Source organism: Cervus elaphus, chromosome X, assembly GCF_910594005.1.
Source record: "Cervus elaphus chromosome X, mCerEla1.1, whole genome shotgun sequence".
Classification (NCBI taxonomy): domain Eukaryota; kingdom Metazoa; phylum Chordata; class Mammalia; order Artiodactyla; family Cervidae; genus Cervus; species Cervus elaphus.
In genome coordinates, this window is record NC_057848.1 from 125,296,380 (window position 1) to 125,310,346 (window position 13,967).

Below are 13,967 nucleotides of genomic sequence, written 5' to 3' on the forward strand. Positions count from 1 at the left end.
CACCTTTGATAGTGTGGATCACAACAATCTGTGGAAAATTCTTCAAGAGATGGGGCTACCAGACACCCACCTGTCTCCTGAGAAACCTGTATGCAGGACAAGAAGCAACAGTTAAAACCTTACATGAAACAACAGACTGGTTCAAAATTGGGAAAAGAATATGTCAATGCTGTATATTGTCTCCCTGCTTATTTAACTTATATTTAGTGACTATCATTCAAAATGCCCAGCTAGATGAAGCTCAAGCTGGCATCAAGTTTGACAGGAGAAATATCAATAACTTCAGATATGCAGATGACACCACCCTAATGGCAAAAATCAAAGAGAAACTAAAGAGCCTCTTGATGAAAGTGAAAGAGAAGAGTGAAAAAGCTGGCTTAAAACTCAAGATTCAAAAAACTAAGATCATGGCATCTGGTCCCATCACTTCATGGCAAATAGATGGGGAAATAACAGAAACAGTGACAGACATTATTTTCTTCATCTTCCAAAATCACTGCAGATGGTGACTGCAGCCCTGAAATTAAAAGATGCTTGCTCTTTGAAAGAAAAGCTATAACAATCCCAGACAGAATATTAAAAAGTAGGAACATCACTTTGCTGACAGAGGTCTCTTTAGTCAAAGCTATGATATTTCCAGTTGTCATGCATGGATGTGAGAGTTGGACCATAGACAAGACTGCACGCCAAATAATTGATGCTGAGAAAGATTGAGGGCCGGAGGAAAGGGGGCAACAGGGGATGAGATGGTTGGGTGGCAACACCGACTGAATGGACATGAGTTTGAGCAAACTTCGGGAGACAGTGAAGGACAGGCAAGCGTGGGTGCTGCAGTCCATGGAAGAGTGGGGGTGTCCCAAAGAATTGGACATGACTGAGCAACTGAACAATGACAGAGCTAAAGAATCATAGTCAGAATAGAATGACTTTTTCTTGAGGCAAGTCATTTGTTGTAAGACGGGATCATATAGAAGGTTAAATGGAGACCTCTGGGGGCAAAACAGTATCTTGTTTCTGTACAGTTTTCCTTCCCTTTGTTCTGTCCTTCCTACTCTCCCTCCAGTCCTTCTTTCCTTCCTTTTTAAGGAATGTATACATGTGGTTTATATATATTTATGTATACACACATATATAAATATATAGATATATAATATGTATTACATATTAAACTAATGTGTTTAGTCGGTCAGCCCATGGATTGTAGCCCACCAGGCTCCTCTGTCCATGGGGTTATCCAGGGAAGAATACTGGAGTGGGCTGCCATGTCCTTCTCCAGGGGAATCTTCCTGACCCAGGAATCGAACTCCAGTCTCTTCTGTCTTCTGAACGGGCAGGAGACATAAAACATACCTTCTTTACCACTAGAGTCACCTTGGAAGTAAGCCCATTTATATATATATATATATATATATATATATATATATACACACACACATATCTATATCTATATCTGTATGTATATATATATGTATGTATATATATGCCCCTATATAATTCCCTTACTTTCAGAGAGCTATGTGTAAGTCCTAAATTTCCTGATCCCAGCAATAATTACTTTTATTGAGCAGTATGTGGAAGACACAGTTGTAAGCTCTTCGAATGTATTAACTCATTAGTTCCAAGCTCAGTCACAAATACAGGTTAATATCAGTAATAAAAACACGAAAACAAATACCTAAAAAACAAGGAGAAAAAAATGTTTGGTTTTCATCACTGAAAAACGTCAAGAGTGACGTTACAGTTACAAAAAAAAAAAAAAAAGCTAGCTTTGAGACACTAAAATTACAACTGGCTCCTTTAAGTCTGGGCGGAAGGTGGGGCCAGGTGGAAAGCCCCTTCAGGCTGGCCGCGCTCTATCGAGCTTGGGCTTTGTAAGAGCTCGGGCCACGTGACGGCAACGGGCGGCACTCTGTCTTTTTCCGTGCAGTCTCTATGGTATTCGTCTCTGCCCACTGGCCCCTAGGGAAGCGGCAGTCACGTGACAAGCTCCGGGTTTAAGGCAGGTGCCCACGTGATCCTGGCCTGCAGTAGGGTGGCTGCGGTGGTGTACCTGCGCTCCTGAAGGGCGGGCTATCAGGTCGTAGTCGCCGCTGCCTCCAGCGGACTCTCCGGAGCAGTTAGGTTCGGGAACAAGGAGCCTACGAGGCATTCATCGCTGGTGCCTACGGCACGGGTCTGCTCTTTCTGCTACCTCTGCCTTCCTCATCCCCACCTCTTTGCGAGTGAATTCCCCTTTGGGTTTCAAGACCTTGGGTCCTGAGGCCCAAACTTGAGACGAACCTCCCGCTATCCCTCTTTCCTTCTCATCCTCCATCTCTTCCTTTGCATCACCGAATCACTTCGCCTTTGAGCTGGCCAGCTCGGCGGTGCCTTGAGGCCAAGTTCCAGTCGGTAAAGGTAACCGTGCGGAAAGCGGACCCCCGGTGGACAAAGGCGGAGGCGAGAATAGAGCAGGCCTAAGGACCGCAGGCGAGGAGAACAGGCGGCTGAGGGGGTGAACAAGGGAAAAAAAAAAGAGAGAGAGAGAGAGTACTGCGGATTTAGAAGAGACTGGAAAAGACTTGTTGCACGATGGAAGAATCTGACTCTGAAAAAAAGATGGAGAAAGAGAATCTGGGGCCGATAATGGATCCTCCCATAGGGGAACCGGAAGGATCGCTTGGGTAGGTGAAGGGTATTAACTGAAAACTGGAAGCGGGGGTGGGGGGGGGGCGTAGACGTTCTGACTGAAGGGAGTATTGTGAATTAGAATACCCCACCTATGATAAATTGCTTCGATTTACCAGTAAGGTTGCTTTTGGTGATTGGATAAGCTATCAAGAGGCCTGGTTGTTGGGACAGGCGTGATATCACTCCAGGGAGTGAGGATTGTTCTAAGGAGGCAATCTGGATTGTTTTGAATTGTCCATAAAGAAGATTTGACGTCATCATGTTGAGAATAAGAAGACTGAGAAGAGAGCTGGTTTTTCCTGGACAGAGATCAGTGACTTGAGAATGCTTTCTGGGCCAATTTGTACTTGAGTTTGAGAATTTACCTTCTTTGTGCCTGTGATGAGTGAGATACGACTTGGAAGGACAGCTGAAGGAATAAAGATTTAGAAAAATATGTTGACTTTGAAAAAAGATATTCAAATATGACAATATTGTTTGGATTATTAAAACATTTGTAAATGTTGCTTTGATAATGTTTTAAGGTGATAAAAAACTGAATGTTGAATTTTAACTCATTTATATTTCTAAATACATCTTCGTAGGAGCTATCTCCTCAGCAGGTAATTAAGGGAGAATAAACACAGTTTTATAATTTAGGAAATTGATGGCCTCTATTTAACTAAGGTCTGCCACACAGCTGTACTTAGCTGTTCTGCTAAATATGCTCTTTTGCACCTCTGCATTTAAAAAAAAAATTGTTTCATTCTAATTTCCAAGGCAGCTGGATCATTGAAACTCTGTCTTTTGGTTTATATCTGCAGGTGGGTGCTACCAAATACAGCCATGAAGAAAAAGGTAAGATGTGTTAGGTACATCAAAAACATGAAAGTAAAGGTAAGACATTACTGTTTAGGAAATATATTTGTGGTCACATTTGCCATCTTTTCTTGACTGTTGTAGGAGCCTTCTACATGTTCTCCCTGACTCTTGTCCCCTTCTTGGCTATCAGATTTAATTTTTTCTAACATAGAAATTTCCCATACACATACTAAAGAACTTTTTGTAACTTCCCAAAGCCCACTGAATACAATCCAAAAGATTCATCTTATAGAATGCCCTTTAAAATTATATTCCTGACTAAATCATCTGCCACACCTTTAAACCCTGTCATAGCCATGCAGCATCTGTTTTTCTCCAAATTTACAGATTAATTTGCATTTTGGGCAAGCTATGCACACACACTACACATGTCTCTGCCTGCACATTTATGTTGAACCCAGCTCAGATGTTACCACTATAAGGTTTCATGTGAGTTCTCCAAATGGAATTGTGCTCTTACGGTAATGTTCCCCACCTTGGGGTTTAGGAAGGATAGATAAGGGCACAGCTCTGGAGCAAATTTCTGACCCTTTTAGGCTTTTAGCTTCCTCATTTATAAAATGGTGATAATAATGTTACCTATCTCATAAGATTGTTAGTAAGCTTAAATAAGCAAATGCAGATAGAGCACTTAAATTAGTACTTAATACAGTTAACCTTGATAAGTCTTTCATAAGCTATTTTTTATTTTTTTATTTATTTTTTTTATTAGTTGGAGGCTAATTACTTCACAACATTTCAGTGGGTTTTGTCATACATTGATATGAATCAGCCATAGAGTTACATGTATTCCCAATCCCAATCCCCCCTCCCACCTCCCTCTCCACCCGATTCCTCTGGGTCTTCCCAGTGCACCAGGCCCGAGCACTTGTCTCATGCATCCCACCTGGGCTGGTGATCTGTTTCACCATAGATAATATACATGCTGTTCTTTTGAAACATCCCACCCTCACCTTTAAGCTATTAAAATAAAATTTCTTAAATTAAAAACAAAAGACCATAAAAAAAGAATGAAATACTGCCATTTGCAGCAATATGGATGGACCTAGAGAATATTGTGCTCAAAGACAAATGCTATATGATGTCACTTATATATGGAATCTAAAAACTAATACAGATGAATCTATACACAAAATAGAGACAGACACAGAAAGCAAACTACTGGTTACAAAGGAGAGAGAGACAATTTAGGGGTATGAGAGTAACATATACAAACTACTATATACAAAATAGATAAGCAAAAAATATTTATTGTTTAGCATGGGGAATTACACCCAATATCTTATAATAACCTATAGTGGAATATAATCTGCAAAAATGAATCACTGTTCTATACACCTGAAACTATTACAACTAATTATTTTGTCATAAATATTGTTTGTATGCATGCTAAGTCACTTCAGTCATGTCCAACTCTGTGAGACTCTATAGACTGCAGCCGGCCAGGCTCCTCTCTCCATGGTATTCTCCAGGATAGAATACTGGAGTGGGTTGCCATGCTCTCCTCCAGGGAATCTGACCAACCCAAGGATAAATACTGTGTATTAATATTCAACTAACAAAAAAAGAAAAATACTATATTTAGTCTTTATCTAATAATTCAGTTATATAACTTCAGTTTGCAGAAGAAATGTTCTTGATGAGCCTGTCTAAAGTTGCTATCAACAAGGATGCCTAAAAATACCAGAAATTTGTAAATGCTTAAGAGTAAAACTAAAACTTTTTTTTCTAACAACTTTAAACAATATCCTCGGTAATACTTCCTTAGTAAGATAAAGTTATATAACTAAATAGTTAGATTAAGTGGAACTTGAGTGTAGTATACTTTTTTAATATTCTCAATATTTGTAATTATAAATTTTCATAAAATATCTTAGAATTGAAGATAAAATGTGTACCCCCTTATCTGAAAATCAAAGTAATTGGAACTATAGTTCATAAATTTTAAGTGAGAAAAGACTCTTAAAAGTTATATCACCTAGTTTCTCTCTTAGTGCAAGTGTCTTTGTTAAATGCTGTCACTGACTAGAAGGTGTTTACCTTCACCGTTTCCACTGGACAATTCTCATTGCTAAAAATTTGCTTGTTTTATATCTTTTTGTTTTGATGGCTTGCTCATTCTTTTGATGAACATATTTTAAGTGACTGTTATATATGTTAGGCACTGAAGACTCAAAGGGAATTCTCCTTGCCATTCAGGAGCTCAGAGTCTTGTGAGACACACCAAAACAAAAATTGAATAACTGCAATGCATTATGGTCTTTGCAGTGTCCTAAGAGTGTCATGGGAGAAAAGAGATGAAGTATACCTAAGCCAACCTAGAGTATTGGAATCAGAGAAATTATTATTTTTTATTTATTTATTTTAATTGGAGGCTAATTACTTTACAATATTGTGGTGGTTTTTGCCATACATTCACATGAATCAGCAATGGGTGTACATGTGTTCCCCATCCTGAACCCCCTCCCACCTCCCTCCCCATCCCATCCCTCTGGGTCATTCCAGTGCACCAGCCCTGAACACCCTGTCTCATGCATTGAACCTGGACTGGCAATCTATTTCACATATGATAGTATACATTTTTCAATGTTATTCTCTCAAATCATCCCACCCTCGCCTTCTCCCACAGAGTCTAAAAGTCTATTCTTTACATGTATGTCTCTTTTGCTGTCTTGCATATAGGGTCATCGTTACCATCTTTCTAAATTCCATATATATGCATTAATATACTGTATTGGTATTTTTCTTTCTGACTTACTTCGCACTGTATAATAGGCTCCAGTTTCATCCACCTCATTAGAACTGATTCAAATGCATTCTTTTTAACAGCTGAGTAATATTCCATTGTGTATATGTATCACAGCTTCCTTATCCATTCGTCTGTTGATGGACATCTAGGTTGCTTCCATGTCCTAGCTATTGTAAACAGTGCTGTGATGAACATTGGGCTACACGTGTCTCTTTCAATTCTGGTTTCCTCACTGTGTATGCCCAGCAATGGGATTGCTGGGTCATATGGCAGTTCCATTTCCAGTTTTTTAAGGAATCTCCACACTGTTCTCCATAGTGGTTGTACTGATTTGCATTCCCACCAACAGTGTACGAGGGTTCCTCTTTCTCTGCACCCTCTCCAGCATTTATTGCTTGTAGACTTTTTGATAGCAACCATTCTGACTGGCCTGAGATGGTACCTCATTGTGGTTTTGATTTGCATTTCTCTGATAATGAGTGATGTTGAGCATCTTTTCATGTGTTTGTTAGCCATCTGTATGTCTTCTCTGGAGAAATGTTTATTTAGTTCTTTGGCCCATTTTTTGATTGAGTAACTTATTTTTCTGGAATTGAGCTGCAGGAGCTGCTTTTATATTTTTGAGATTAATTCTTTGTCAGTTGCTTCATTTGCTATTATTTTCTCCCATTCTGAAGGCTGTCTTTTCATGTTGCTTATAGTTTCCTTCATTGTGCAAAAGCTTTTAAGTTTCATTAGGTCCCATTTGTTTATTTTTGCTTTTATTTCCATTACTTTGGGATGTGGGTCATAGAGGATCCTGCTATGGTTTATGTCAGAGAGTGTTTTGACTATGTTTTCCGGAATCAGAGAAATTCTTGAGATGATTTCTGAACCAAGTCTTGAAGGATAAGTGGAGCTTAGGTGAAGAAAGAAAAGGGAGTGTAAAGTTAATGGCAGAGAGTTCAGCATAAAAAGTGACATAGAACTGGGCTCCCTGGAGACCTGACAAATTCAAAGGAACTATAAGCAGTTCAGTTCATTGTGGATGGACTCTACAAGTTTCAGGCTAGGAGGGTCAGAAGACAAGGGCAGAGGAGTAAATAAGCCAGATCAATGAGGGTCTTATATGTAGTTTAAGGACTTGATCCTGTAAGCAATGGGACACTTATGAAAAGAAATAAAAGAGTATCTAGGACTTCCCAGGTGTCTCAGTGGTAAATCCACCTGCCAATGTAAGAGACGTGGGTTTGATCCCTAGGTTGGGGAGATACCCTGGAGAAGGAAATGGCAACCCACTCCAATATTTTTGCCTGGAAAATCCCATGGCAGAGGATTCGGTTGGGCTACACTTCATGGGGTTACAAACAGTCGGACACAACTGAGCAGCTGAGCACACGCACAGTGCAAAAGAGTAAATAATGGGACAAAATCATGAAGGTGAGTAAAAGGGATGAGATTAATGGTAGAAGTGGTAAGGTTGACCCTGAGGAAGACGGTGAAATTTAATTTATACTGAAATACCCTGACAGATAGTGCAGTGCATAAAATATTAGATTATGAGAGTTTCCTGTTAAGTTGATTCCTTTCATCAGATTATTGGAGCTTCCTTTATTTCACTAATGTAGTACTGAATGTATGATAGTATATATTTATAACATGATAAATTCACTGTGATTCTATCACCAAGAGAAATTGTGACTTACGACAGGTAAGTGACTGGTCTCTGGAATTCTAGGTACCTCCATGTTCACATTGGTCAGAGAGCTAGTCAATTACAAGTATCCACTTTAGGTTGTGTGTACTGTCACTTCAGTAAAACATCAAGTCCAAGAGATAAATAGATCCCTTTAGATTTGATTTGCCCTTGATTGCTGACTTCTTTCTTTTCTTTTTTCCCATTTTTGTCTTTAGGTCCTGTTGATGGGTAAAAGTGGGTCGGGTAAGACCAGCATGAGGTCTATTATCTTTGCAAATTATATTGCAAGAGACACACGTCGCCTTGGTGCAACAAGTAAGATGTTTTGTCTTATTGTAAAGTTATGTGATCTTAATCTGCATAACACACTTGGTTGCAGTAACTTGGTGATACAGAGACTGATAGATTTGTTTTTGAGCACTTTTCCTTTTTTTTCCATTCCTTCTCAGAAGGATGTGACCTAATTCTGGTTACTACTGCTTGGCTCTCTTGGAGAGGTTCTTTTCTTTCTAGGTTGCTTACCAAATGGGATATCCTTGTCCAACTTTGTTTTTATCCTGTTCTTTCTCAACAAGCATAGGGGTCCTTTTGTTTGTTCAATTTTTATGTGGGGGAGGGTATTTGTTTTTAACTGTTATTATGTAAAAAGAAATTAATTTATAGGTACTAACAAGCATAACATTAAAATATATGATTTTTAAAGCAGTTGTTAGTCCTAGTCTTATTAAAAGGTAAATTGCTGGGGTTGGGAGGCTGTCAGAGGAAGATTATCTGGATCTGTACTCTGCTATTTCACTTCCTGGATATGCATAGATGTTCTCGTTGGAATTCAAGCTTTGACTTGAGAAATGTTTCATTGCCCTTTATGGTTTGAATCTTAAATCTGATTTCTTAGTACAAACTAGCTGGGCTGCCATGGCTGCTCAGTAGATCTATGCTCCTGGGAGACCCTTTCTGTCTTTAGGCTATAATGCCATTTCATTTTGTAGCATCCAAGAATTTTTGGATTCTTGGTCCTTGGCCTCTAGGTAACAAAACCATTGTCCTACTTGGCTTTCGATTTTTCCTGATCTGGGTTACTAGCATCTTGAACACTTTTAGGGACAAGCTACCTACTACTTCAAAAGGTATCTCATTCTGGTTTCAAGAACAACAGACATTTTTCAAACACACCTATATTCCAGATGCTAGGATACAAAGGAGAAAGAAACCTCTTTTCTGTTCTTAAAGTGCTTAAAGTATAGTATAGACTCTCATAATTGGGTAAGCTTTAATGATTAGAAAGTTATTTCTTAGTTAAAGCCCCAGATCTATTTCCCTTTATTTCTGTTGGTTGGTACCCTTTCTGTTCTCTTGAGCCTCTGCAAATATTTTAGTATGATTAATGTCTCAATCTATCCTAGCCATCCCTTGCCTCTCAAATCTTATCTTCCTTAAGTTAAAAATCTCTGGTTCCTCCTCTCTCTCATTTGACATCATTTTGAAGCATTTTTAGGGACTTGTTTGAATATGTCTATATTTTTTTAGAGCTGAGATTTAAATGAAGACATGGTCTAATCACAGGAGAGTATGACTAGTACATCTCTTGTCCTGGGTGTCACACTGCTGTTAGCACAGTCTAGCCCCTACTCTCCTGTGGAGTGGCTTTCATTATACTGAGTCATACTAAAAAGTATTACTTTTCACATATATTTTTATTAAAACACAAATCATCCTTTTGATTCTTATGCAGTTAGCAGTTTGAACATATGAATAAATGTTTATTGAATTATTCAGTTTTGATTGTTTTAGCCCATGAAAGGTTAACTTTGAAATCTAGAACAAGTTACTGTCTCACTGGGCCTCAGTTTCCTTATCCAGAGAAAAGGAGTTGGATCCTATTTTCATTTTAGCTACTTATTTGCTCATCTGATATGTTAACTACCCTTCCTAGCTTTGTGCAATTTTAAGCATCTCATCTAGTTTTCATCTAAGTCATTTATCAAAAATTTTGGTCAGGACAGGGTCCTATGGTCTATTATGCCTCAGGAGACTTCCTTCTAGAAATTATCTATTCAGACTCCTCCCTGTTTTGATTGGCTATATTTTAATTTTTTTTCTGTTCTTCCAAGTTTAATACTTGGACCTTAATCAAATGATTTCAGTAGAACAGACAAAGTTAATGTTTAATTATATGCTGTTCTATTTACTTCAGTTCTCATATGAACTTCATTTTAATAGGTGAAGAAAATATGACCTTGAAGTTAAGCTCACTCAACTCATGAGTGTTAGAGCTAGAATGTCAGTCGGTGCTCCTGCTTTATTCATTATGCTACAGCTGCAATTGCTGGCAGACTTCTCTTTGTGTTTTAAGTTCTGCACCTTTCATTGAAGTTGTTTTCTAGTCCAGTTAATATTTTTGTCTTTAGCTAATCAGAGTTGAATGACTGCTCTGAGTCTGGTGAATAGTCTTATCACCCAAATTTCAGAGCTAGTCAAGCTACTTACAATAGTTTTGACATAATCTAGCAGCTTCATTAAAACATGAACAGAATGTTGCAAATTATATGAACCCTGTACATTTAAACAGGCCATTTATTTGAAAAATGTTTTTCTGGAGCTTCCTGTGGATGGGACAGGGCTCTTGGGGCTATCTCAAGTGGGACCTTTATTGATAATACTTTGTTAGTAATTACTGTATTTCTTAAAGTTGGTAAAAGTATACTTCAAAATATTATGTTGACCTTAATGCTTTAGTGTATCATTAACTAGCTTGTCATTTCTGGAAGAAAGGTCTGAGTTCTACTGCTAAATTTATAGACTAAATAAAAATATGTATAGTATATTGATTTTTGCTTACTATTCATTTTTGTTCAAATGCTGATTTTCTTTAAAAGTAGTGAAAGAGTACATATTCTAAAATATTATATCACCTTGAATGTTTTAGTGTTTTTCTAGTTTGTCATTGCTGAAAAAAGCCCAGTTTCATTTTATTAAACTTAGAGTGTACCGTGTTTTGGAATTTGAAGTAAGGATACAGAATGGTGGTATTTATTTATTAGGGTACTGTTAAAATGTTTGTTGGAATTGTAAACTTGTCAATAAAAATTGTGCTTATGAAGTATTTTAGTCTCAAACACTGTTGACAGCTCCAAGATTTCCTACCTTCTCAAAATTCTCTGATCTCTTGGCTTTTATTTAATGCTGTATTACCCTGGTTTTATTCCTTTATCTTTAATCATCCCTCCCTTTAAAAAAAAGAATTTCTTCTTTCTGCCCCATAAGTGTATGTGATTTCTCAAAGCTCTATTCTTGGTTCTTTCCAGTTGCTCTTATGGTAGCAAGACAGGAAGACTAGGAGAGCCAGAGGGCCCTGTAAGAGAACTGAGACTGAAGAGAGAGGCAGAAAGTGGGGGTTAGATCATAAAGTGCCCTGTATGCCAAGTCAGGTAGTTTAAACTGAAGTTGGAGGGAAACCTTTATAGAGTTTCTAACAGAAAAGTAATATGATCAGATTTCATTATTTTTAATTTTCAACTTTAATTACAAAAGTAGTATTTGTGAAAAGTCCCTCATTCTCAGGCCTACTTCCTATGGACAACCATCACTAATAATTTGAGGTTATCCTTCTGGCCTTATATTTTCTGAGCATATGCAGTCATGCATAGAGACATGTTATTATTTTTCTTTTTAAAGAAGGATTAAATAAAATCTGCATTGTGGGAAGATCATTATATCTGTAATATGGAGGATAGATTGGAGAGAGGCAAGGGAAGAAACAGATTGACAAATTCGGGAACTATTTTTAGTAGACCAGGTAAGAGATGATGGGGGCTTAATTTGGATTAGGGTAGTAGTAGTGGTATGTTGAGAAGCAAATGGATTTGGGGTATATTTAAGAGGTAAAGTCATCAGGACTTGCTGGTATGTTTGGGGGGAATGAAGCAGGAAAGAGTGAACTCAGGATGAAACTTAAGGTTTTGGCTTAGTCATCTGGTTAAAATCACTGAATTAGGGAAGACTAAAAGAGGAATAGATTTTGTGGGAAGAATGGGGAGATGATGTTATATTTGGATATATTGAGTTTGGGATACTTGCAGTATATGCAAATGAAGATGTCCAATATATGATTCAGAAAGGGAAGAGAGAAATCTGTATTACAGATAAATAATTATGGATTATCAGTATCTAAATGTTAAAATAATATGAATTGATTAGCTTGCCTGGGAGCGGAAGAATACATAGAGAGAAGAGTAGGTGGCCAAAGATGGAATCCTGAAGAACCCCAACATTTAAGGGACAGAAAGAAGAACAGGAACCTGTGAAAGAGGACCTGCTGGAGCAGTTATAGGTCTCCTATCAGAGGCCAAGAGAAGAGAATTTTTTTGAGAAGAGACTAGTCAACAGTGTCATGTGCAGAAAGTAAGACAAGGACTAAAAAAGTCCACTGGATTTGGTAATGGGCCATTGGTCACTTGATGAGAACAATTTTTATGATATGGGGGTAGACCAGATTTTTATCCCATGTGCTCCATATCTAAAGTCACTGAATCCTGTCACTTCCTTTGTTATTGTCTTTCCTTTTCTCAGTAGCACTTCTTTCCATTTTTTTTTAGTACTAGACCGTTTACATAGTCTTCAAATTAATAGCAGTTTGAGCACCTACTCTCTCGTAGACTCTGTTGGAAATACAAAGACATGTAAGATATGATTCCTTTTCCAAGGAGGGGGAAAAAGGGGGAAAAGGGAAATAGTTTGAGCAACTACTACATGCCAGGCACTTGAGGTATGATAATCCCTTTAATCCTGTGAGGTCAATTGTATGCCTCCCACCTTTTTTCTTAATAGAAGAGGAAACTGATACTCAGGGGTTAAGTGACTTACCCAAGGTCACACAGAGAGGTAGAATGGGTATCTGAGCTAAGAGCTGTTTGACTCCAATGCCTGTATTTTTTAAGTAATGCTTTGCTGCTTATGATCTAGTTTATGAGAAGATAAAATTCCACAAAGTTAGATAGCAGTCAGTTTAAGCAACAGCTTCAAGATAGAGAAGAAACACCACTGTGTGTTGATTAACTGTTACAGAAATTATAAAGATGATAATTGCTAGACTTTAAGAAATTTCCAGGAAAAGAATTTTCATTATTCCTTGTGATTTTTAGTGCCTGGCAGAGAGTAGATGCTTAATAAATGTTTAAATGAATTCAGAGGGAGCGATGATGGTAAGTGGGGGTGGCTAGGTAGGGTTTTTAGAGGAGGTGGGGTTTAAGCTGGGTCTTAGAGGATGAATCTAACTTTGGAAGAAAGGTGGGGAAGATTTTCTAGGAAAATGGACAGAATAGACAAAGTATAGGGTGGGGAGGGACATGGAAGGCAGAGGTCGCAAACAGGCAGCTTGTATGCTGGATAAGGCCTGTAGATGTGTTTTGTTTGACCTGTGCAATGTTTTAGAAAAATTGGAATTAGTTATCAATATGTAAAAGTTTCCATAAAAACTCTGGATTTCCTGCTACTATTGAAAAATTTAAAGATCTGGAAATCCTGAGCCCATGTTCCTGCATGGCAAATGAGCTAGAGCTAAGTGATTGCTGTCCATTCCATTGTCCCCTTCAGTGGATGTTTACTCTCCATACATGATCAGCTTCACACTTGTACGTTTACTGGCCTGGCTCCTATTAGCAAGTTTGCGACCCCTGATATAAAGTGTGTTGGAGGCTGGGGAGGTAGAGGGGTTTGGGAGGACTGTGAATAAACTGAATAAAATTGGGCTGGAGCAAAAGGCTTTATTAATGTGATTCATTGGGGGAACATAAAGGTAGATTGGAAGCCAAATTCTGAAGGACCTTGCATGCCCCTCTGTAGGCATGGAGGAGCCATTGAAAGTTTATAAAATGGGGAGTGACATGTTCAAAGTAGTGTTAAGAAGATGAACCTGGCAGTAGTCTATAGGATGAAGTAAAATGAGTAAGGCTTCCTGAGGCTGAGCGTGTGCATGCTCAGTCGTGTCCAACTCTTTGTGACCCTATGGAC

At 38.3% G+C, this 13,967-nt stretch overlaps 1 protein-coding gene across 2 annotated transcripts in view; it reads left to right on the plus strand.

Annotated features, from left to right (window-relative positions):
* Window positions 1–1,941: 1,941 nt before the first annotated feature.
* Window positions 1,942–13,967, plus strand: part of RRAGB (Ras related GTP binding B) — a 35,383-nt gene continuing 23,357 nt past the window's right edge. The window contains exons 1-4 of one of the 2 annotated variants that reach the window (XM_043896869.1): window positions 1,942–2,663; window positions 3,474–3,507; window positions 8,174–8,273; window positions 12,554–12,637. In XM_043896869.1, coding sequence (XP_043752804.1) covers window positions 2,572–2,663; window positions 3,474–3,507; window positions 8,174–8,273; window positions 12,554–12,637 — 310 coding nt within the window. In that variant the 5' untranslated portion in view covers window positions 1,942–2,571. The remainder of the gene's footprint in view (window positions 2,664–3,473; window positions 3,508–8,173; window positions 8,274–12,553; window positions 12,638–13,967) is intronic. The other variant, XM_043896870.1, reaches the window with a different exon arrangement.